We start from the raw sequence: 25,073 nt of genomic DNA on the forward strand, positions 1-25,073 counted from the left end.
AATTTTATGTTAAAAAGCTGGTGTTGGTTGCACAAACCTCCTAGACTTTCAGGAATTAAAGGACCTTAAAAACAATCATCATCAACAACACCAAGTAATATTCAAATTCTTTTGAAATAACCACCAAACAGATCCCCCAGCCTTGCAACTTGAAACCTGTAAAGTACAGCTTTTTCCACACTGCAATGGCTCTATGGGTTGAGAAGTTCTTCCAGGATCTCAGCCAAATTTATCTAACCCACTTGTTCTGATGGCCCCCGGAGGCCACGCTGATTAAGTCTTGGCTCGGCCTAAATCTATCAACCCTTGCCTACTGGGCTCACATGAGATCTCCCCACACCTTCCCTGGTTGGCCTTTCTCTTCTCCAGCTGTCATGCCAACTTTCCAACTTTCTCTCTCACACTGCTGCCTCCAGAATGGGACATCTCACTATGCAAAAGCCAATCTCTCACGATGATTCCCAGTAGACAAAAGGCAGACAAGGGTGGCAAGTGCACAAGCTTTAATGGGGCGAGGGATGGGTGACTCTCTCCTGGAGAACTTGAGGATGGTGACCACCAGCATTCAAGGTATGTCCGGCCAGTGTTTCTCGTAGGACCACTCATTACTTTCTTTTGGTCCAGAAATACTTATCCTCACATAGGACTGGAGGCAGCAGGGTTGATAATTTCTGCAAAAGAAGTATGGCTGCTCATTCTTTTTGCAAGAGGGTCTACAGATTCCACTGTTACCCATGCATCGATCGCTGTTACGTCTGCCTGGCCAAAAAAAAAAAAAATGCACATAGTTAATTTCCACTCTGCAGTGACATAGATCTCATGATCTATGAGGCATGATCTTTAGGGCAATGGCAACTCCCACTTCCGGAAAATTAGAGGTGATTATTTTTCTCTATTCCTATGACGTACAGTTAGCAATGCTGGCACTATACATAAAACAAATATAAAATTACCCTGCAAGATAAAGAGCGGGCAAGTCAGGAATGACAGCCATGAATTGTCTGTTTTTTTGCCTCATATATCCTGGACTGGCGCTGGTGAAGCTGGCAATTTGGAAACACAAATGGATACTAAGATTTAAAAACAAAAGAGTCCCAAGAGAAGTTTATTCTCTGGAGTCGAAGGACCGGGAAAGAGGCAGCCTCAAAAGACAAACATCATAGACAATAACCACCCTGCTCCAGTCAAACGCCCGCAAATGCCAGGCAAGCAGAGGTGTCCAAGAAGGGAATAAAATATGGCGGAAATGCTACCTAGAGGCAGAGTGAGACCCAGGCCGAGCAACATCCAGCAACTTTACGAAAGAAGAACCCCTAGTGACCTTCACCAAAACCAGTGCCACAGAACTAGCAGCACAAAAGCAAATCCTAGTGGGTTGGGGTCAGCGAAGTAGCGAAACATAATGGGCAAGTGCAGGAAGAAAAAGAAACACAGCCCCACTCACACCTCCACCAAAACAGGCCTAGACTTGTACCCTCTTGAAACTGTAAGGATGTGCAAACTCCCACGATGGCACCGGAGAAGCCAGGGTGAGGGGCCTGGACTTCCATCACTTCTGGGTGCTAACGAGGCCGTCATCACCCAGAAGCCCAGTGGGGAGCTTGGGCTCCCTCCCCCTGGTGGTGAGAAGGTGCCCCTCCACTTCCTGATGAGGTGGTTACTGGGCGGTCCAGCGGACAGTCAAGACTTTGGTCATGGGGCAGGCTTTGGGCCTGGCAGTTAGGACGCCCACATACCACATGGGAGTGCCACGGTTTGCTACCCAGCTCTGTTCTAACTGCAGCTTCCTGTCAATGCGGACCCCGGGAGCCAACAAGGATGGCTCAAGTAATTGGTTTCTGCCACTCACATGGAAGACCTGGGCTGAGTTCCCAGCTCCAGGCTGCACCCCCTCCACCCTAACTGGGGCCACTACGGGCATTTGAGGAGCGAGGCAGCAGTTGGGAGCTCTCTCCCGCCTCCACTGCCCTTCCCTCCATCCCCCTAGAATAATTTTTTTTTGACAGGCAGAGTTAGACAGTGAGAGAGAGAGACAGAGTGAAAGGTCTTCCTTCCGTTGGTTCACCCTCCAAATGGCCACCATGGCCAGTACACTGTGCTGATCCAAAGCCAGGAGACAGATGCTTCCTCCTGGTCTCCCATGTGGGTGCAGGGCCCAAGCACCTGGGCCATCCTCCACTGCACTCCCGGGCCATAGCAGAGAGCTGGACTGGAAGAGGGGCAACAGGGACAGAACCGGCGCCCCAACCAGGACTAGAACCCGGTGTGCCGGCGCTGCAGGCGGAGGATTAGCCTAGTGAGCCGCGGTGCCGGCCTAGAATAATTTTTTTAAAGATTTTTTAAAAAAAATGACCACCACGCAGCTGCCACGAGGCCATCACTCTCTGCAATGTCACTGGAAGCCACATGGGGAATTGAATCCTCTTCCCTTCTCAACCAGGGTGGTATGAGGGCAGGCATACCTGGGCGCTGGAACTCCTACCTACACCCTTTGGGAACGAGAAGCTCTCCTCCATGCCTCTCGTGTCAAGGGAAACCAAGCGTAAAATCTGGACTTCTGCCCTCCGCCTCCTGGAATTATCACAGCAGCACCCCCATTCCCTTGCCGGAGCAGTGTTAGAGCAGAGACGCTGACAGGCGGCTTAAATGTGATCCACAGTCTCCTAACACAGTTCCAAACATGACGAGGTTTCAGTCAAAATGACCCATCACACTGGAAACAGGAAAACCCCAACGTGGAGGAACAAATGAGAATCGACAGAACTCAGGACACATCCGAGGTGTGTGGCATCAATAGCTCATCCCTTTCAGCTCTGAGCGGTGCTCCCTGACGTGGGTGTAGCACAGGGTACTAACCAGTCCCCTGTTGAGAGGCACTTTGGTGATTTCTAGTTTTTGACCATTTTTAAAAAAGATTTATTTATTTGAAAGTCAGAGTTACACAGAGAGAGAAGGAGAGGCGGAGTGGGAGGTTAGGAGGGAAAAGTCCTCCATCCGCTGGTTCACTTCCCAGATGGCCACAACGGCCAGAGCTGTGCCAATCCGAAGCCAGGAGCCAGGAGCTTCTTCCAGGTCTCCCACGCGGGTGCCAGGGCCGTAGGAGTTGGGCCATCTTCTACTGCTTTCCCAGGCCATGGCAGAGAGCTGGATGGAAAGTGGAGCAGCTGCATATGAACCGGCACTCATATGGGATGCCGGCACTGCAGGCGGCAACTTTACCCGCTATGTCACAGTGCCGGCCTCTAGTTTTTGACTATTAAAAATAAAGCTACTGAGGTGGGTGTTTGGCCACGGTGGTTAAGATGCTGCTTGGAGTGCCTGCATCCATACTGAAGTACATAGGTTCAAGTCCCAGCTCTGCTCCTGACTGCAGCCTCCTGCTAGTGTGCACCCTGAGAGGGGCAGCAGGTGATGGCTCAAGTACCTGGGTTCCTGCCACCCATGGAGGAGCCCAAGAGTCAGTTACCAGCTCCTGGCTTCAGTCTGGCCCAACCCTGGATGTTACAGGTATTTGGGGAGTGAACCAGTACATGGAAGATCTCTGTTTCTCTCCCACTCTTAATGCACTTTAAAAATAAATAAATAAAAATGTTACAAAGCTACTATAAGCATTCACCCACCAGTTTTTATGGAGATATAAATTTTCATTTCTCTGGGATAAATGTCCAGGAGTATGTTTGCCAGGTAGTATGGTCAGCAGTCACTTAGTTCTTTTTCGGTTTGTCCATTTTCTAACTGCATTATTTGATTTTCACTTTTGATCTTTGAGAGCTGTTCTGCATTTGCGACATGAGTTCATGGTCAGATAGGTGGTGCGTAAATGCTCTCCCCCAGGTGGAGTTTGTCTTTCCAACCCTCTCCGTCACAGAGTGCAAGTTTTACAGTTTGAGTAAGTCCCAATTTGTGGAGTTTTTTCTTCTGTGGATTGTGCTTCTCATAGCTATGAGTACTTCACCAATGCCTAGCTCTGAGTTTTCCCTGAATTTTCTTCTAGAGGTTTTATATTTTTACAGTTTACATTTAAATCTATGATCAATGCGGAGTTTGTTTTTATAGATGGTGTGACGTATAGACTGAGCGTCTGGCTTCATGTGTGTGAGTGTGTGTTTGTCTGCAGACATCCAGCTGCTCCAGCACTATTTGTTGAAAAGGTTATCTTTCTTCCTTGGTCAAAACTCAGTTGGCTGGGCCGGTGCTGTGGCACAGCGGGTGAAAGCCCTGGCCTGAAGCACCGGCATCCCATATGGGTGACGGTTCTCGTCCCGGCTGCTCCTCTTCCAGTCCAGCTCTCTGCTACGGCCTGGGAAAGCAGTAGAAGATGGCCCAAGTCCTTGGGCCCCTGCACCCGCGTAGGAGACTGAAAGAAGCTTCTGGCTCCTGGCTTCGGATCGGCATAGCTCCGGCCGATGCAGCCATCTGGGGAGTGAACCAGTGGATGAAAGACCTTTCTCTCTGTCTCCACCTCTCTCTGTAACTCCGTCTTTCAAATAAATAAAATAAATCTTAAAAAAAAAAAAAAAACCCTCAGTTGGCTGTCCTTGGGTGGAGCTATTTCTGGTTTCCTATTCTTTTCCATTGATCTTTGTGTCTATCTCTCCATCAAGATCAATACCAAACACACACAGTGTTGATTGTGATAAATCATGAAATCTGGAAGAATGAATCTTGCAACTTTATTGATTTTCAAGTGTTTTTGACTTTGCAATTAACAGCCATTTTATTCTGAGATACTTTAAACTACAAAAACACTTTTGCCCTAATTTCAACATCAACTGATACTTGACTACAAGTTATTGCTACAGTATTTGCCGAATGATGATTTTTTTCAGTTTGAAGATTTAATAATTTTTAACATTTTGTCATGTTCACTTCACATGTAGATATCATAGACATACACAACACAGGTAATAAAAACAAAAGTAGCAAATGAGATTGTATTGAATTTGTTTTAGCTATTCTTGTCCCTTTACAGACTTCTCTTCAGCCACGGTGATGGGCAGAATAATACTGTTCGCATCTGTAAGAAACCATATGGGAGACTGACAGAAATTGTCATAAATGTATATATCAGTCTGAGGAGAACTGATGGCCCTGCCAGCTGAGTCCTGTAACACATAGGTGCTGGCCGGCGCCGTGGCTTAACAGGCTAATCCTCCACCTTGCGGCGCCGGCACACCGGGTTCTAGTCCCGGTTGGGGTGCCGGATTCTATCCCGGTTGCCCCTGTTCCAGGCCAGCTCTCTGCTATGGCCTGGGAAGGCAGTGGAGGATGGCCCAAGTGCTTGGGCCCTGCACCCGCATGGGAGACCAGGAGAAGCACCTGGCTCCTGGCTTCGGATCAGCGAGATGCGCCGGCCGCGGCGGCCATTGGAGGGTGAACCAACGGCAAAAAGGACGACCTTTCTCTCTGTCTCTCTCTCTCACTGTCCACTCTGCCTGTCAAAAAAAAAAAAAAAAAAAAACATAGGTGCTGTGGGACTCTTCATTTATTTAGATCTTTTTTCTTTTATCTGTGTTCAGTAGTTTTCAGCATACAATTTCTTACATGTTTTGTTAGGTATAAACCTGAGTGTTTATTTTCTTGTAGTGATTTTTAAATTGTATTTTTAACTTCAGTGTTGACAAGCTCATTGCTATGATATAAAAATGCAATTGGTTTTTTTTAAATTTATCTTATGTGTTTTAACTGTGATGAGCTTACTTGTTAGTTCTAGGTATTCTGCTTTTGTTTTTGTTTGTTTGTTTGTTTGTTTGTTGCAGACCATGGCCCTCTGTTGTGCTAGGTGTCAAGCCCAAACATCTGAAGTGGGTATGCCAGAGCCCATCACTCATTCCCTAAATGCTCCTCAGCACCCAGGATTTACCAGGCCTTGAACTTGGCACTAGGCACACAAGGGTCCCTATGTTCAAACGGGCTTCACAAAAGTGGGCTACTCCCTTGCACTTTGATCAGAGAACATACGTTGCCTAAGCAACGGTGAGGAGGCTTAAGAAGGAAATCGTTTTACCACTTTGGAGCATGGGCAAGAATAGAACACAGGTAGCTTGGATCGTGGCTCCTGGCGTGCAGAGCCGCGGCTGAATCAAGCTTCAGTTCCACGCGGAGGACGGCTTCTCCGTCCCAGGAAAGGCCTCCACACAAGCTGACAGGTCTTCCCTGCTTCCACACAAGCCCCCACCCCAGCGGGGCCTTCCCTCTGCCATCACCGTCTCCCTCAACCTGCTGGGGCGGGAGAGGAGACGCGAGGAAGCCTCACAGGAGCAACCCTCACGCTTTCCATCAATGCCGGGGGGATTAGGTCCTCTTCCAGCTCCACCGAGGAGGAAGCCAATGTGCATCCCACGGAAGGGTGGGCAGAGCTGTACATCCGGGATAGTGGAGCAGGAATGTCCGCCTGCTCCCTGCTTTTCCTCTGTAGAGAGGCCACAGCAGGCCCAGAGCAAGGCGTCAAAGAGCCCAAACTGACTCCCAAAGCTTGTGGCGGAAGCTTTGCAGCTCCTGGCTCCCCTCGGCCTGGTGGCTGCTTGCACCTCCAGGATGCTAATCGCCGTCGGCACTCACTCCTGCTTGCCTCGATCTTCGATGTCTCCACAGCCCCTCCCCAGAAGCTCTGAGCATTACCCCAGCATCGCCTCAAGCCTGTTCCTGAGTGTGGGCCACCTCCCCCCTTTCGCTCAGTGTCCCCATCTGTGACTTGGAAAGATGGGGAAAGGTGAGGTCCCCAAGTGGGAGGGCTGAAGGAAGTGCCAGGGGAGGGGTGGATTGGAGGATGTGCCTTACCTCTCAGAGGGAATGTTCAGAATTTCACATGCCTAAAGTCCAGGGTCTTCCAGAAGCTTCTTGTGCTCCATGGTGGGCTCTGAGTCCTTTTCTCACCCCAACATCCTGTCTCTTGCCACAGTTTGCTCCGCAGGCCAGTGTTACGCACAGAGGAGGCTCTAAATCAGTGTTGCTGACTGGCTACACAGACTGGTATGGACAATGACTGGTAACGAGTGGGGGCAGGAAGGATGGTGTGTGGAGAGGTCAGTGCCGGGCCCCCCATCCTGGGAGACCCCTGGACTCTCTGCACACACCTTCCACACTGCGCGCTTTGGAGCAAACTAACTGAAGAATAGTAAGCACCAGCTTGAGCAAGAGCCAGGAACGCTCCGGCATCTTTGCCAACTCCGCCAGCCAGAGTCTTCCACACCTGAGGCTGTGAGCCCCTGCTCCCCCACCACAGACAGGACCCCGCCCAATGCGTAGGCCCTGGCGTCAGCCAGCCCCGCTCCCACCAGATGCGCTCACGCTTTCCCAAGAATCCGTCGTTCATCTGTTTGTCCAATCAAGACCCTCACTACACTGCATCTGTGCAGGGCGCTGGGCCTAGTGACAGATGGACGCTCTCTAAACCCCTGGGGATGGCCAGCTGGCAGGCATGCCTTTGGGGGGTTGGTGGGAAGCAGGCAATGACTCAAACAAATATGCACTCATGCCACACGTGTCACACCTTGACTGTGAATGTTTGTGAAGCCAATCAAAACTCATTTTGGAGGAGAGAGAGCCTGTCAAGATGAGATCAAAGTTTTTCCAGACTTGACAGAGCCAGCAAACAGGTAAACAAATGTTGAGACTGAGGGAAATCCTAGTTCAAGCTAGAATGGTAAGCTGAGCGGAGAATTTTTTTACTATAAGCACGTTTTTTACTATTTTCCAAAGGAAACACATTGAGAAGTTAGATTACCAACAGGAGATTCTTCAGAGTTAAATACAATAATTTAAAGAAAAGTTTTCTTGTTTTAAAGTCTGGGGATCAAAATGAAAGAGTAATAGATGCAGGGGCCGGTGCTGTGGCATAGTGGGTATACCTGCAGCCTGCAGCACCAGCAATCCATGTGGGCACCGGATCGAGTCCCAGCTGCTCCACTTCTGATCCCGATCCCTACTGATGCACCTGGGAGGGCAGTGGAAGATGGCCCAAGTCCTCCAAGCCCTGCTCTCACGTAGAAGACCTGGATGAAGCTACTAACTCCTGGGTTTGGTCTGGTCCAGCTCTGACAGTTGCAGTCATTTGGAGAATGAACCAACGGATGGAAGATCTCTCTCTCCCTCGATCTCTCTCTCTCTCTCTCTCTACCCCCGCCTCTCCTTCTCTGTAACTCTTTCAAATAAATAAATAAATAAATCTTTTTTTAAAAAAAAGAGCAATAGATGTAATGTACAAAATCAAATGATGATGGATGTTAAACAGGTGAGTCACAACTATGGTATAAAACATTGAATTTGGGCAGATCGCTCCAATGAGAAATTTGGGATTGAGGGGGAGGGACGTCTGGCACAGTGGTTAAGACGCTGCTTGGGATACCTGCATCCCATATCAGGGTGTCTGATTCAAGTCCTGGCTCCACTTCCAACTCCTCCTTCCTGCCAATGTGCACCACGGGAGGCAGCAGGTGATGACTCAAGAACTTGGGTTCTTGTCACCCGTGCAGCAGACTCCAACTGAGTTCCCCGCTCTGGGCTTCGACCTGGCCCAGCCCCAGCTGCTGCAAGCATTTGAGAAGAGAACCACTACATGGGAGACATCTCTCTCTCTCTTTCTCTCTCTCTCTCTCTCCCCTCTCTCCTCTCTCCTCTCTCTCTGTCAATCTGCTCCTGTCTCTCTTTCTGTGTCTCTGTCTCTCTCTCACTCTTTCTGCCTTTCAAATAAATAAGCAAATGCATTAATAAATTAATATTTGAAAAGAAAACTGAAACTGGAGGAAAAGCATCCTCTGTTAAACATGTGTGTTGGGGCCGGCACTGTGGTGTAGCAGGTAAAGCTGCCGTTTGCAGTGCCAGCATCCCATATGGGTGCCAGTTCTAGTCCTGGCTGCTCCACTTCCAATTCAGCTCTCCACTATGGCCTGGGAAAGCAGTAGAAGATGGATCAAGTCCTTGGGCCACTGCACCCACGTGGGAGATCTGGAAGAACCTCCTGGCTCCTGGCTTTGGATCAGCCCAGCTCTGGCTATTGAGGCCATTTGGGGAGTAAAGCAGTGGATGGAAGACCTCTCTCTCTCTCTCTCTCTCTACCTCTGCCTCTCTGTAACTCTGTGTTTCAAATAAATAAATAAATAACTTTGTAAAAACTATTTATATAGCCAAAAAATTTTTAAAAAAAATACCATGTGTGTTGATGAGGATCAATTGAGCCTCTGCACTCTGAAGTCATCCTCCCCAAATACATGAAATGCAGACTTTTCGCATGGATCTTTACGTTTTTCTAGTGTTCAGAGACTTTTTTCTGTTGACATTTTGTAAGAGTTCAATGCCCTCCTGTTCACAGATGAACAATAACTCTCTGATAACAGAGGCCAATGCAGGGGAAATCTGGGGCAGGGAGACCAGCAGGATGGATTTCGAGTGGTCTCACAGAAGGCACAGAGGACACTGGCGTGCGGTCCGAGAGTCCCCACTCAGAGACCAACATTGTAGCCCTGTCTTTGAAGTGGCCTTGGAAATGGACTGTGAGCCAGAACGGGAACCAAACATCAGGCACAATCCTAACATGTGCCAGTCATGGGGCAAGAATGCAAATAAGGCCTGCGCATCCTATGTCAGAATATTTGAAAGTTACAATTCAAAGTAATGAAACTGATAAATACATCATATTTTGTCCTCTTTTATGAGAGAACCCTTCCTAATAGTCGGAAGATCTGCGTGGATCACTCTTGCAAACCTCAGATTTCATGCAGGAACACAGCAGCACACAGGGAACAGGCCCAGCCCACAGCCCATTGCCCCTCTCCCCTGTCGCCAGCTCTGTGCCATGACCCCACACGCACAGACGTGGACACTCCTGCCTGACCATCCAAGCTCTGCCCACACCCCCGCAAGCGGGAGTGCCCCTTGGCACTTCTGCCTGGGAGAGGCACAGCAGTGGCCCTGCCCTCCAGGGGTGGGCAGGTGATCCCAGGCCCCAGCCAATTAAAGCACAGCCCGGGGGTGGGGGGGTGAGGGAAGGGCAGGTGCAGGCTCCAGATGGGCAGATCCCTCTTGTCTCATGTAATGCCCCACTCCAAGGGGAGGGGCTTAGCCAAAGGGTAGGACCAAGATCAGAGAAAGGAGTCTCTTTCTAGAGTCTAAGGATGGAAATATTGAATTGACAGCAAATTGTGTGCATGGACTAGCGTGAATGCCTCCTGCCTGCCTGTCACACACCAGGTCCCACCGACAGCTCTGGGTCTGGACCTCGCCGTAGAGAGTAAGATCGGAATGGTCAACTGTGTGGATAAATGAGACCCTGAGGAGAGAAGCCAAGATGAGAAAGTCCGGGAAGACACACAGAGAAAGGGGCTTCTTCAGTGTTCCCCATTGGCTCGTTTTCTTCAGGCTAAGTGTCCCTTCTGTCCCCCTCAGACCCAGTTGGAAGGCAGCACCGTGGCCTCAGTGCTTGGATAAATCAATGGACAGTGACGCCAGTGATGTTTCTGCAGGCCTCCAGTGTGCTGGCTCTGTGCTCTGTATTATCTCATTCCATTCTTACCACAGCCCAGAGCGACACTCTACTGCTACCGTAGCTTCACAGATGGAGCGTCACAGGTAGAGTTTATCACTGCTGAGTGGCAGAGCTGAGTGTGTGGATGAATAAACAAATCCGCAAAAGAACGTAAAAGTAAATAATGAACAAGCCATGTAGAAATGAGTACATAAGGGGCCAATGCTGTGGTGCAGCAGGTTAAGCCACAGCCTGCAGCACCACCATCCCAGATGGGCTCCAGTTGAAGTTCCAGCTGCTCCACTTCCGATCCAGCTCCCTGCTCATGCACCTGGGAAAGCAGTGGAAGATGGCCCAAGTGCTTGGGCCCCTACAGCCATGTGGGAGACCTGGAAGAAGCTCCTGTCTCCTGGCTTCAGCCTGGCCCAGTCCCAGCTGTGGCAGACATTTGGGGAGTGAACCAGTAAATGAAAGATATCTCTCTCTCTCTCTCTTGCTCTCTCTCTCTCTCTCTCTTCTCTCTCTCTTCTCTCTCTCTCTCTCTCTCTCTGTAACTCTCCCTTCCAAAGCAATAAGATAAACCTTTTTGTAAGAAAAGAAATGAGTACATTCATGTGCTTTATCTTTTTGTAGTATTTAGAAGCCTTCTGACCTCAGTGCTGTGGGCTCTTGAACATCAGGGGTCTCCAAGGATATGGGCTCTACTCAGTCATCATCCACCCCCAGCTTGCTCACTCCCAACATAGAACAACTCTCCCAGTCCACAGCTTGTCCCACTTTCTAGGTATCCACTGGCCTTTACATCTCTCAGCTGCCCCCATTTTCTCCTTACCCCTTACTCAGCAGCCTCTCCTGGGACACGCAGATGAGGAGCCATCTCCAAAGCTGTCATTGTCACCCCACTGCTGGGACCCAGGCCTTGCGACTTCTCCCTACTGCCTCTATGCCCCACCCTGCCCTCCCCCATTCTCAACCCGTTTGGGGTGTCGTTCCTTAGGACTCACAGACACAAGAAGCAGATTTGTAAGTTTTAATGACACATGGAAACTAAGCGACCTGAAGCCAGGTTACGTCTATCCCCGGTTTCTATTTTTATTGCGTTTATGGCCGTTCTTAGTCACGTGGGGAGTGGTCCAGTCAAGCCGCCCATCAATCGTCACTGGCTGGATTGTTAAGTAGCGTTCAGGGACACAGCATCGCTTACGATTGTGGCAGCGGATGACGTGGTCTTCACCATCCCTGCACACCAAGCGGCAGTGTCCGTGCAGCCAACACTCCCCTTCGGGGTGGGGAACAACCATGAAGCAGATGTTAGTGTCTCCCGAGTGGACACCCAGGAGGGGCCAGAAGGGAAGCAGGAGAGCAGGGAAAGGCAGGAGAGGGACCGCCGAATAAACCGTGCCCGGTCCAGGCCCAGGGAAGGCAAGGAGAGACCTTGAGAGCGAGGACCTGAGGCAGTTACTGTGGTTGGGAACTAAAGTTCTCAAAAGCGTTCTTTTTCAGACTTCCCACCCTTTCTGTCCCCCCAGCTGCCTGCTCTTTATTTCAAGATGCATTGATACCAAGGAAGGTCCCAGCTGGTGGAGCACGGGGGTGATGGGAAAAGGACAGGGACACCTGCAATATTAGGGAACAGAGAGGATTCACGCACATCCCAACAGACCCAAGATCCTTATCAGTAGCTTGGCCCTCTCTAACTTAAGCCCAACCTACCTCAGCTCCAGCCCCAACCCAGTCTCCAACCCAATTCAAGCTCAAAGCCCAGTCCAACTCAACTAGAACTCCCAGTCTTACCCAACTGAATGCCCCCTGAGTCCCAGCTCCAAGCCAAAATACAATCACATCACCAAACTCAGTGCCAAGCAGCAGCCCGTCACCAAGCTTAACCCAAGCACCACACACCATCCCGTCCAAGCCCCAGCCTAACCCCCAACACCCTTGAGCCCCGACTCCAAGCCAAAATATAATCACATCACCAACCTCAATGCCAAGCAGCAGCCTGTCACCAAGCTTAACCAAAGCACCACACACCATCCAGTCCAAGCCCCAGCCTAATCACCAACACCAGCTCCACTCACTCTCAGATGTCAGGCCTCTCCAACCCACCCCAAGCCATCGGGAAAGCCCAGCTTCTTCCCTCCCACACATCCTAGTATTCCCTCTGTCACTCCAAGCTCAAGATCCCCATCACAAAACACCCCCAGCCTTCTACATAATCTCCCAAAGTCTCCAAAAAGTCCCCAGCTTGCATCCAGTCCTTCTTTGACATTCTTTGAATATCATCCCTGTAAGTGCTGGATGATCCAAACCTCTATCATCCTACCACCTTGGCAGGAAAGAATCAGGAAGAGAAGATCCCTCCTGGGAAAGCCTCCCAGAGCTGCATGCCACCAGGAAAGGTTTCAGGTGCTGCCCTCGGAGGGAGGGGAGGGAAAGGGGAGGAGCCCACGCCCAGAATCCCAAACCCCTGGGGTGGGCGTGTGGCTGCCACTGGTTGTGCCTGCATCCTACACTGGAGTTCCTGGGTTCAAGTCCCCCCTCTGCTTCAGATCCAGCCTCCAGCTGATGGGCACCCTGGGAGGCAGCAGGTGATGGGTCCCTGCCACCCATATGGAAGACCCAAATAAAGTTTCTGGCTTCAGCTTGACCCAGCCCCAGCTATTACAAGCATTTGAGAGTGAGGCATCTGAGGAGTAAGCCAGCGGGTGGAAGATCTCTCTCTCCCTCTCTCTCTCTCTGTCTCCCTCCCTCTCTGTCACTCTGCCTTTCAAATAAGTGAAAATAAATAAATAAACCTTTAAGAAAAGAACCCCAGGCTCTAGAGAAAGGCCTGCCTTACCCAAGTTACCTGGCATCGCGGGTTCCATGGCCAGAAGGATGGCAAGAGACAGGAAAAGAAGCTTCATGACTAGCCAGAGCCGGGAGCAGGAGGCCACTGGACTGCAGAGACAAAGACAGGGTGCCTGGAGCAGGGATGGGCCTCACTGCTATCAGCAAGGCCGTGGGCAGTGCACTAGAACAGTGGTAGATTTATACTGAGGGAGGTCAGCCAGGCCAAGGGACAGTGTGTAGCTGATGTCTCAGCAAAGCACAAGACGGGAGTGTGGGACATTGACCAGTACCCACGCCAGAAGTGGCTTTCCCCGCTGCCAAGGACACAGGCAAATTAAAGCTACTGGGCCTTTTGAAACCCACAAAGTAATTAATTAACACACAAATGTATGCCAGAAACATTTCATTTTTGGAATCACTTGTTTTCAACTTTCGGAAGCACATATGTGTCTTTCCCAGCCTCTGACTGCCAGGCTGGTCCTGACTTCAGGGCCTCGGCATTTGTCAGTTGTTCTCCACGCACAACCCTTCCTTCAGATCTTCCTGTGGGTGCTTCTTCCTACTCACTCGCTCTCCTCTCAAGTGTCACTACTCGGGGGCAAGCATGGTGGCAACGCAGGTTAAGCTACTGCTTACGACGCCTGCATCCTACATCTGAGTGCCTGGGGTTGAGTCCTGCCTCCCCTTCTGATCCAGTTTCCTGCTACTGCTCACCCTCAGACAGCAAATGATGGCCTTGCCACCCACATGGAGACCCAAGAGAGTCCCTGGCTCTGCGCTTTAGCCTGGCCCAGCCCTGGCTAGCATGAGCATTTGGGAGAATGAAAAAGCAGCTGAAGCCGGCGCCGCGGCTCACTAGGCTAATCCTCCGCCTTGCGGCGCTGGCACACCGGGTTCTAGTCCCGGTCGGGGCACCGATCCTGTCCCGGTTGCCCCTCTTCCAGGCCAGCTCTCTGCTGTGGCCAGGGAGTGCAGTGGAGGATGGCCCAAGTGCTTGGGCCCTGCACCCCATGGGAGACGAGGAGAAGCACCTGGCTCCTGCCTTCGGATCAGCATGGTGCACCAGCCGCAGCCCGCCTACCGCGGCGGCCATTGGAGGGTGAACCAACGGCAAAAAGGAAGACCTTTCTCTCTGTCTCTCTCTACTGTCCACTCTGCCTGTCAAAAAAAAAAAAAGCAGCTGAAAGCTGAGCTGCCTATGGCCACAAACCAGTCCTAACCATCTCATTTAATTAAACAGGATCACTTCTGTAGATGGCTTAGCAAAGCACCTGACACGTAGTGGGTGCTGAATGATTATGAACTGCCAGTCTTGTTATTTTGAATCCTTGTCACAGTATGCATCACCATCGTTTTCATGATTCTTATCCTCAGAACAGCCCCGAGAAGCAGACTCATCAGCCCCCAATTCATACCTGACAACACTGAGACGGTCCGGTGCACTGACCTGCTCCAGGCAGGGAGAAGGCAGGAAATAGAAAGCGAATTTGTATCCAGGAAGATCAAGAGAATGGTCGGTAAAAAGATGTGGCTATGGACGTCCGGCATAGGGGGAGGCACGTAACCAAGTCAGCATCTGGGCCATGCTCAGGGCCTCAGAATCCATCCTGTGGGCAGTGGGGGACTGTAAGATCTTTCAGGACCGTGGTGACAGGGTCAGGAGTCTTTTCCCCTAGGAAACCCCTCCACCATGGGAGCTTAGGAGGATGTTTCAGGTCCCTAAGAAAAATGGCAAACATCAACACAAAGGGTGAGAGAAGGAAAACACCCCTGGAGGCTGAAGCCTCCGAGAAGACACTCCCCGCCCCGCTGCGGAAGTAGCCACGGCACCCAGCTCACGGGTCCCACTCCCAGCTAGAGTTGGTGCCGATGCTTCACGTGCCCTGTCACATTTCATCCTCACAACCACCATGTGGAGGGCTCTTCCCTCCACTGCACTGATGAGGAAACAAATTCAGAGAGCAAATGTCTCACCCAAGTGATCCCAGGAGGGAACCCAGGATTTGAATCCAGGTCTGGACTGGCACCGCAGCTCACTTGGCTAATCCTCCCCTGTGGTGCTGGCACACCGGGTTCTAGTCCCGGTCAGGGCGCCAGATTCTGTCCCGGTTGCTCCACTTCCAGTCCAGCTCTCTACTGTGACCCGGGAGTGCAGTGGAGGATGGCCCAAGTGCTTGGGCCCTGCACCCGCATGGGAGACCAGGAGAAGCACCTGGTTCCTGGCTTCGGATCGGCACAGAGCACTGGCCGTAGCAGCCATTTGAGGGGTGAACCAACGGAAGGAAGACCTTCCTCTCTGTCACTCTCCCTAACTCTGCCTGTCAAAAAAAAAAAAAAAAAAAAGACTCCAGGTCTGGCTGACCCTGAAACGGTCTAACCACGACCGCCTCCTCCTAGCACAGCAGCAGCCCTGCTAAGGGAGGAGAACAGTTTCCTAGGAGAACGGTGAGGCGCCTCTGTGGCGAGAAGGTGGGAATGAGGTCAGAGAAACACTTGCTGTGGTCCTCATTTTTTAATAACATGTCTGTCGGACCGTAAAATGAACTCTCTGAGTGTATGGTGCAAAGATTTTTCGGAGATTTCGAGAGTGGAGCCACCATTGTTGTCACCTAATCCTGGAACATGCCCATCAGCCCCCCTGCAGTCACTGCTCATTCCCACCCTGCCCTGATGGAACTGGTCTCTGTAATACTGTCCCCAACCGTGGACATCCATTTGCAAGGTGAACCCTCACTAGGAGGTGTGTGTGGCAAAGAAGGAAGCCACGGCACCAGGCGATGAAATGACCAAGCCAAGGCCACAATGGGGCTCAGGACTCTCCAAAGAGGCCCAGGCCATGGAGAAAGCGGTATTTGCAACGGCATGTGAGAGATGAGCGTTCTTCAAGCTGATACACTGTGTAATCAAGATTTGAAAACACCGAAAAGAGAGGGGGTTTGCTGATGGAAAGAAAATCTAAGGGAAGAAGGGAACAGAGTCAAAGAATTAAATGAAAACCTTAAACCCTCGAACATTTATGTCAAGCGCACCTGGATTTGAATCCTGATTGTGTGACCGCTGCAGATATACGAACGGTTAGTTTCATTTTGTTTGTTTTGCTTCATTTTTGTCTGTTTATTGTCTCCATTCACCTGTAATATAATAAAATACTATAACAAGGAGAACCCCACCCTATGAGTTTTGAAGAGAGGGAGTGATGCTTTGCACCATAAAACTTTAAAAGTTCAAATACTTGTTTTCCTGCCTCCCTTGGAGCTAGGATGTGAACACACGGTCTGTGCTCAGCCAATCACATGATCCCATCCTGTCCTTTGAATCAAGTGCTCGTTAATACAGGAAGGAGGAATAGTGGAGAATAAATCTTAGCAAAGGAACCTGCAGTGGTGTCCAGTGTCCAGGGGCAGCAGGGAGGCAGGACAAAAGGGAGTAGACTCAGGGTCCTCATCAAAGGGTTTGGTGAGAACCGAATTTGCTCTGCACTGGGTCCGCAAGGTGATTTTCCACTCTGGCTCTGCCTAACCCCCATCCTTGGTCCCCACTCATTTTCTAAGCCTGGTTCTAGGAATTCTCTGAACTGGCAAACAGCTAAATTATCTCATTGGCTTAAATCCTCAATTGATGCCATGGCCAGGTGTAATTTCTTTAACCAAGTCTGGGGCAACAATACTATCTGGTTCATGTAAGCAGCAGACGGTTCCTGTCCAGGGCTTAGTACAGCCCTTGGAAGGTGGTAAGTGCTCAAGACAGTCAGTTACAAGTTCTTTGTTTTGAGGTGAGCAACGGGGGGAAAAGGGGAGCAGTTGGGGCCTCTCCAGTCTTCACAAAAGCAAACTTGATTTTGTCCCCTGTGTGGAGGGAGATGGGCAAGATCTAGCGAAGTCCCTGTGGGGGATGGAAGAGACGGCACAGGGAGCTCTGAGGGACAGAACTGGGCAGCCCAACAGGAAGACAGGGCCCGTGCTTGGAGCACCAGGAAGGCACGGGTCAAAAAAAAAAAAAAAAAAAAAAAGAAACTTAAGAACTCCTTTTACTTTCAGCATATGGGAGTGCTTTGCAGCATTTCACGAGAGTAACATTTTATTTCAGAGTTAAATTTTGCTTGATTTTGAATTCCACTTGGCCACCACCATAAACCTCTTGGTGTTTGAGGACTTATTTCACGGGCAATGGAGCTGACCAGGACGACAGGGTGTGGGAGACACTATCTGGCTGTGACAATAATGCCAAGTGTTCAGTCTGGACCACGACTGAGCAGCTACCTTGTGTCCTTGAGCAAATCGTTCAGCACCTGCAAGACTCGGTGCCGAACGAAACAACACAGCAGGTGATTCCAGACCTGCGTTCTGAAGCTTCTCTCCTGGCTGCGCTACCTTGGAAGTCACTGAACCGAACTTGGTTTCCTCAGCTATAAAACAAGAGTGATAATAATTCACAGGAGTAATGTGAGGATTAATGAGTGAGTAGTCACAAAACACTTAGAGTTCTGCCTGATACTTAATAACTGCTGTGTGAATACCTGCTTTTATTATTGGTTAGACCAGGGGGTTCCAGGCCCTTCCTGACTACAGCTCTTTCAATATTGCTGAAGCTCCATTAGGAAACACCTGTTGTTACACATGAATGTCCAGAGAGCACTGCGGTGATGCAGAAAAGTGGCCTGGGCTGACACAGGGAGAAATGGAAAAGGACTGGTTAATTGCCATGGAGCGTTTCTGTTTGAATGTCCGGGTTCACGTTTGTGTCGTACGTATACATGTGTCAATTTGTGCATAGGCAAGTATGTCTAAATGTTGTATGTTTTATATATATATATTTATATATACATGTATATATTTATACATATTTATATATAAATTTTATATATTTTATAGATACTTTGCATGCATGTCCTAGTTATCTGTTTTTGGGAGCATGTGTACTTCGAAGTGCATGTATACGTATGAGGGTACTTTATGGTAAAAGGGAATTCATGTGTTTTCCATGAGCCTTCTGAAGACCCCGTATGTAGTTTGTATGTAGATATGTAACTGGAGCGTGGATGTGTTTCCATATGTTTTCAGTCATACTTGCATGTGTGCCTGCTCACAGGTCTCCCTGCATATGCCGCAGACCATAGCTCTGTCCAGTTCTGTCCCTTTCTTGCCCTCAGGCCTCTCCAGCCCCAGGCTCCGGGACACCATCGTAGCAGGTGGATTCTCCTGTCGAGCCAGGCGAGCTGGGCGAAGGCTAAGGGAAATGGCTGAGGGAGTGTGGGCGGCCAGCAGGCAGACGCCACCCAGGAAATGGGGACCACAATGAGTCTTAATCAAGCAGCCAGGTTGGCCTGTGACGGCTGTGTGATGTCTCCTGGGGCCAGCCAAGACTGGCCTTGGTTGTGCCACCCACATGGGTACGTCCAGACCTGGCCCGTTCTGCAGACCGGGCGCCGCCCACTCCCTCAGTCCTGGGCACTTGCATATATATAAAAGCTCTTGGCAGGCCTCCACTGCCGGAAGCCTAAATCCCACAGCAGGGAGGGGAAAGAACTCCCAGTCATCAAATTCCAGGGCAGTCCTGCCCACCTGGCCTCATCGACTCTCCCCACTAACGTTCCGGGTTCATCGTATGGCAGGAAGGTAAAGAAGTGAGAAGGGTAAAATCACAGCCTTCACTTCCAGGCATTCACGCTCTGCGTGAGAGCCTGAGGCTCCGGAAACACCTTGCGAGTGCCAGGGGCTCGTGAAAGTGCGGCGAGGCCATTTCAGAGGGGCTGGGTCAGAGAGGAAATCCTTTAACCAACACCTCCCCACCTGTGTGTCCTGTCTCAAGCAGCGTTCTGTGAAACAAACACAGTGAAAGCATTGCTTCCATAATGTACTGAAATAATGACAGTCACGTGCCAATCATGAGTGTTCCACCACACTCAGGCCTCAGCAGATCCCGCACTGTGTTTATTCATTTACTTTTTATTATTTATTTATTAAGTCCAGCTCCAAGACACCGCTGGCCTAGCTGGTGAGACGGCCAGTGCAGGCTTTACCGGGGTTTTGTAGCATCCTCTGCTGGATCCTCTTAGGGGGCTACTGTTCTGGGAAGCGAGGAAGGCCCTTATTGCATCATGTTGAGAATTGTCACCCTTGCTCTTTGCAGTGGGGATAATGCTGACGCGCTCTGCTGGCTGTTCATTGGGCAGATCTGGACAACAGGAAAACTGTTCTTCTTGGCAGCCTCCACCAACCGTGGGCCCAGCCATCGAGGCCTTTGTGGCCTCTCCCAGGGGCATGGCCATAATGGCTGTCTCCACAGTGATTGTCTCACATGCAAGCAACACTGCCCATACACCTGCCACCTTGGGGTGCTTCATCTACCACCCTTGAAACCAAACCCCCATCTCTTCTCCCATATGCCATGACATTCTTCTCTTGTCCTTAAAACAAAAGATCCCAGGCTGGCGCTGTGGCGAAGCAGGTTAACGCCCTGGCCTGAGGCACTGACATCCCATATGGGTGCCAGTTCGAGACCTGGCTGCTCCACCTCCTATCCAGCTCTCTGCTATGGTCTGGGATAGCAGTGGAAGATGACCCAAGTCCTTGGACCCCTGCACCTGCACGGGAGACTTGGAAGAAGCTCCTGGCTCTGGATCAGCGCAGCTCCGGCCATTGCGGCCAATTGGGGAGTGAACCATTGGATGGAGACCTCTCTCTCTCTCTCTCTCTCTCTCTCTCTGTGTGTGTGTGTGTGTGTGTGTGTAACTCTTTCAAATAAATAAATAAATCTTAAAAAAAAAAACCAATAAGGCCATTGACCAAGGACCATCACAGCAATGGATGTGACTGCCACTCATCCCTGCTAAGTGCTCTGTATTATAATTTCAACATGTATTAGAGTATCATTCTATGATTACTGAATATCAAATACTTGTGTAATACACCTGAAAAAAGGGATTTTCTCATGGAACCCTTTCTGCTATTTTAAGCCAAATATTCTCATGTAAGTGAGTCAGTAACTCAACTGGTTTTAGTTCAATTCCCAATGTGTGACAAATTCCATTCTGGGTACAGAAAAGAAAATCACCTGTAATCTTTGTCTTATGGAGATTATAATCTGTCATAAAGAGAAACACTAAACAAGCATCAAGTACTGGTGTGTTAAGTCCTGCAAAAGACAAATGCAGGATGCAAGTCATTTGCTGCATTTTTAGACACTCAGCACCTAAGCCCCTTTTCATCTTGGAGTTACTCTCTATTCTTTGGGTCTTGATAGGAAAGCTGACCTCTTGCTACAGAAAGCGCTAAAGGCAAATATTCTCTTGTGCCACCTTGGGAATTATCAGACAGGTATGTGATCCAGGACCAGCCAACCAAATGCTCTCACAAAAACTTGGAATCTTTAAAGATTAAATCCAAACCACAGCAGAGCTGGAGAAAACACTCATGTAGTGGCAGCATCAATGGCAAGAGTCCAGGTGCTGGTGCCTAGCGCCTAAGGTGGATCACAGCCCGCTATTGCAGTCTGACCTGGCAGGGAGATTACAGGAGCTGCAGCAAAATGCAGCAGAAGACCGGAAAATGAGCAAAAATGGAGAAGGGATGCTCATGAAGACCTGGGCTGAGAGAGCATCCCTGAAAACAGTGAGGAAAGTGAGGTTTTCCTAAAAACACTGCAAAAGGGGTATCGATGGCTAACAGTCTGAGAAGTCAAGAGGAGCAGATACAAAGTCCTGAGTCCCAACAGTATAGAATTGCCATCAAATTCTTGAGTGACTGCCAATACACAGATCTTTGTGGATTCAAAATGTAGAACAAGGTCTTAATGTAAATGTAATCAGAATCTAGATAAATCCAGTTTGGGTGCAAACAGTGTTTCTCACCCTACCCTTCCCAACCTCCTACTACCTGATACATCCTATGATGTGCTCAAACCGCTTAATACCCAGATTGAGGAAAACCCTTTCTTCTTGATTCTACTGGTCATCAGAAACAAGTTCTAGAATAAATACCTTCCAGACCCAGAATAAACATTCCCAGCTCCCCTTACCTAACCAGGCCAGGAAAGGCCTCACAGCTCATGGCACTCAGTCTAGATTTTGTTCTTAAATAAGAAGTCATTGTTCGGAATTAAACAGAGCTGTGACAGTATATAATTAACCTCTAGGCTGCTTTGTCAAAGATAATTAGCAAAAGTAGTTAGGAGACTATTGTAGAAGTTCAGACAAAGATGACCATGGCTTGAACTAGGCGGAAGGAAATGGATGGTTTTGAGATGTATTTTGAAGGTAGAGCCTTAGGACTTTGCTGATAGGTTGAATGAAGTAAGGCAAAATGAAGAATCAAAGAAGACTGCTGGGTTTGGAGCAACTGGGAACCTGTTGTTGCCATTGACTGCGGAGGGAAGTAAAAGGCTAGTATAAGGCTTGGTGAAGTGAGGTCCCCAGCAGGAGTTCCATCCCAGATACAAGAGGCGACCACGTGGAGATGACACTCAACAGCACAGGCACCTGAGTGGAGAGGCTGGAGATGGCGAGAAGTTGCAGATGGGAACACGGGAGTGATCAGAATATAGAAAGTATTCAAATTACCCGGTGTGAAAACAGCCTAGGCTCAAGCTCTAGCTTTTGGGAAGGGAAGGAAGAGCCAGGCTAGAAATGGATTGGCCTTCCCTAGCTGATCAGAGGAAAACCAGGAGAGTCTGGTTTCTTTGAAGCCAAGACAAGGATGCATTTCAATGAGGAGGCAGGATTCCAAATCAAATACTTTCTCAGAAATCAAAGTACAGGAAAACAGGGCGGCTTCTACCAGGTGAGGCCATGTTGAGGGTAGCTGGGTATCTTTCCTAGAGAAGTTTCAACAGCGAGGTCAAAGCTGAACAGAATGGAGTTGAAAAGTTAACGGGAAAAAAAAAATTGGCAAAGTGAAGGCAGACAACATTTTTAGAAGTTTTTCTTTGAAGAACTGCCAACAAATGGGGTGTGGATGAATGTGAAATTAAGGGAGGCTTTATTTTAAGATAGGGGCCAGAGCACGTGGTACGATAGAGCCAGACTGGGGGAGTGCAGATAAGAACTGCAGACGAAGTGCTTGAGTAGGAGAGAGGATGGGCTGTGTACAGGCAGAGGGGCCGGCTTCGTGCCGATGAAGGACATTTCTGTAATAGACGCCATTCTGTCACCGTAAACCAAAGGCAGATGGGAGCTGTAGGACCAAATGCAAGTGTGCATAGACTTCTCAGAGGGAAGGTCAAGGAGTTGCTTCCAATGGTTTCTATTTTCTCAAAATATGAGGCAAGGATTAGTATTTTAGAGGAAAGAAGTGACAGAAGATTGAAAAGAGAGGGGAAATCCTGTAATAGTCATCTCAAAAAATAAAAAATAGCAAGCTTCTTGGAGAAGACAAGAGAGTAGGTGGCCAATGTTGAGTGCTATTTGAGTCTGCGGCCTTGATTTCCAGCGGAATCAGTGAGGTCAGTTGGATGGTTCTTTTCCCAATAATCAGCTACTAATTTATACATATGGAGAAGGCAGGAAAGTGGTTGCATTCTACCATGGTTGGGAATTTGAGAGCGTTACCAGGCAGAGTGAACAAAAGAACTGGCAAGGTCTGCAAGAGAAATGACCCAGGGAATAGATCCTGACATCCAAGCTGAGGATGGAAGGAAGCAGAGTTAGGGAGGTGAACTGGTGAAAACGGGGCAGAGGGGTGGCAGTGCGGGGCAAGAGCTCCATTCCGATTTTAAGAACCATTAATTCTAGAGAGGAGTTGAGGGCAAAGTGAGTAAGGAAGATCTTAATTTTTTTTATCAGCAGGGAATTTCTATGAAGAACCTAGGAGAAAATTCGGGAGTAAATATGAACCTAGCTCACCTCACACGTATCAAGAACCAAAGGTGTGCTAGGCTCCGGGCTGGGTACTTTCCTAGCTGTCCTCATGACAACCTGTACACTGTGCAGGGCAGGTCCCTGCGTTAGAGATGACACAACAGAGGGTCAAGTGACTCGCCCAGGGCCACACAGCCGATACTCTGATCCTGAAACCAACGCTCTTGCCTTGACAGTCTGAATGATACTTACACAGCGAGGTTGGAGTTTGTGATCAGGAAAGTGAGTTGGGGGAGATTGAGGCTGTAAAGCTGTGGCCAAGTGCAAGGCTCTCACACGACAGAGACAAGTGGCCCTGAACAGAATTTCAGACTCAGGATTGGAAAAAAAAAAAAAAAAAAAAAAAAAAAAACAGTTCTGCCCATGTCCCCTGGCTGGCAGTGCAGAGGCGGCGCGATGCCTGGAGTAACTGCGACCTGCAGCAGTTCCCCAGAGCTCTGGCAGCCTTCCTCAACACGTCCAGGGAGCCGAAAGTCCCCAGCAGATGGACACGGTCAAGCTGGCCAAGCGCAGAGGACCAAGGGAACTGACTCTGCACCCGTGCTGCTTCCACCACACAGCACCTGGAACCTGGGGGCGGAGCTGGTGTGAGCTCCGTGGCACGGTCTATGGTCTACCTCGACATCAGAGAAACGACGCTGTGCCCAGCCACTTGCGCTGAGGCTGCAAGTGTGGCCCCCCGGGTCCTGCAAGCCCCAAGGAGCTGAAAATGGTGGAAAAGGACCAAGACTGGGCCCGCAAACTGACTTCTCAGGGACAAAGAGACCTGGACAGACGTCACTGGACAGGTGGCCGCTGACAACAAGAAACACTGAAACAAAGGATGCTGGGTCAATAAACTGCCTCATTTGTTTAAAAAAAAAAAAAGATCTTCTTGATTAATCAGGTAAGTAGCAAGAGTTGGGAGTTGGGGATACTTGGGACCCGGACCCAGACCATGGGGCGGAGAGTGGTGTCCCACTATTGTCCCACTCAGGGGCTGACGGCAGCTCTCTCCATGTGTGAGAGACATGTGCTGGAGCCCCTGACAGGACAGGACAAAGTGCAGGTGCGTTGGGGCAATGCTGAGAAGCAGTGGGCTGATAATGGCTTCTTGTGTTCATCCCAGATCCTTGCTTACCGCCAGGTCTCCCCTAAAATACCCAGAGATTGGCGCCCACAGCTGCCTCAGATTTACGTCTCTAGACTTTAAAGCTACACGGCACAATTTAAAGCTACTAGCCACATTTAGCCTGTACATTTAAATACAGATGACATTAAGTTCAATTAAATTAAAAAGCAATTCCTGGGTCATGCTAACCACATTTAGGGTGCTCAGTAACCACATGTACCCACCCTGCTGGACAACCCATTGTGAAAGTTCTATGGGCAGTGCTGATCTAGAAGAAAAGAATCAAATGAGTATGAGGAACATTCTTTTTTCTTTAATTACTTATTTGAAAGGCAGAGTGATGCTGAGAGAGGGAGAGACAGAGAAAAAGAGACAGATCTTCCATCTGCTGGTTCACTCTCCCAAATGCCTGCTTCAACCAGGATGGGCCAGGCTGAAGCCAGGAGCCTGGGTCTCTGTGGGTATCGGGAACCCAAGCACTTGCGTCATCATCTGCTGCCTCCAAGACACGTTAACAAGAAACAGAATCAGAAGCGCAGTGTAGCCAGGACTTGAACTGGGCATTCTGAAATGGGATGTGGGCATCCCAAGCGGTGACTTAACCCACTGTGCCCAATGCCCACCTGTTGAACAGTAGTATGTAATCTAGGACTAGCTATGGAACAACTAGCTAGGAGCTATTTGCAAGGCTAATATTTTTACCACTTACTGGTCCATCCTGTTCTCTTACATACATACACCTTCTTTATTTACTTGTCTTAAGTATAACTAGGCGGAATTGTCACACAGAAACAAGGTATCGCCAAGAGTAATTT

At 49.5% G+C, this 25,073-nt stretch overlaps 2 protein-coding genes across 2 annotated transcripts; both read right to left on the minus strand.

Moving 5' to 3' along the window:
- Positions 1 to 565: 565 nt before the first annotated feature.
- LOC133768165 (beta-defensin 119-like) lies at positions 566 to 2,516 on the minus strand. The gene is made up of 2 exons (XM_062202538.1): positions 2,483 to 2,516; positions 566 to 759 (listed from the first exon to the last, which is right to left on the minus strand). The coding sequence occupies exons 1-2, from the start codon at positions 2,514 to 2,516 to the stop codon at positions 566 to 568; spliced, it is 228 nt and encodes a 75-aa protein (XP_062058522.1).
- A 9,019-nt stretch (positions 2,517 to 11,535) lies between these two features.
- On the minus strand, positions 11,536 to 13,368 carry LOC133768167 (beta-defensin 36-like). The gene is made up of 2 exons (XM_062202539.1): positions 13,311 to 13,368; positions 11,536 to 11,741 (listed from the first exon to the last, which is right to left on the minus strand). The coding sequence occupies exons 1-2, from the start codon at positions 13,366 to 13,368 to the stop codon at positions 11,536 to 11,538; spliced, it is 264 nt and encodes an 87-aa protein (XP_062058523.1).
- Positions 13,369 to 25,073: the final 11,705 nt, after the last annotated feature.

Source organism: Lepus europaeus, chromosome 10, assembly GCF_033115175.1.
Source record: "Lepus europaeus isolate LE1 chromosome 10, mLepTim1.pri, whole genome shotgun sequence".
Classification (NCBI taxonomy): Eukaryota; Metazoa; Chordata; class Mammalia; order Lagomorpha; family Leporidae; genus Lepus; species Lepus europaeus.

What these genes read in the sequence shown, in the direction of transcription:
- LOC133768165 (XM_062202538.1), bottom strand. Translation starts at nt 2,516, where the DNA reads ATGGAGGAGAGCTTCTCGTTCCCAAAGGGTGTAG. An exon ending in CTCGTTCCCAAAGGGTGTAG is followed by an intron (nt 760 to 2,482) that starts GTAGGAGTTCCA and finishes TTTTTTGGCCAG; the next exon opens with GCAGACGTAACAGCGATCGA.
- LOC133768167 (XM_062202539.1), bottom strand. Translation starts at nt 13,368, where the DNA reads ATGAAGCTTCTTTTCCTGTCTCTTGCCATCCTTCTGGCCATGGAACCC. An exon ending in CATGGAACCCGCGATGCCAG is followed by an intron (nt 11,742 to 13,310) that starts GTAACTTGGGTA and finishes CCCACCCCGAAG; the next exon opens with GGGAGTGTTGGCTGCACGGA.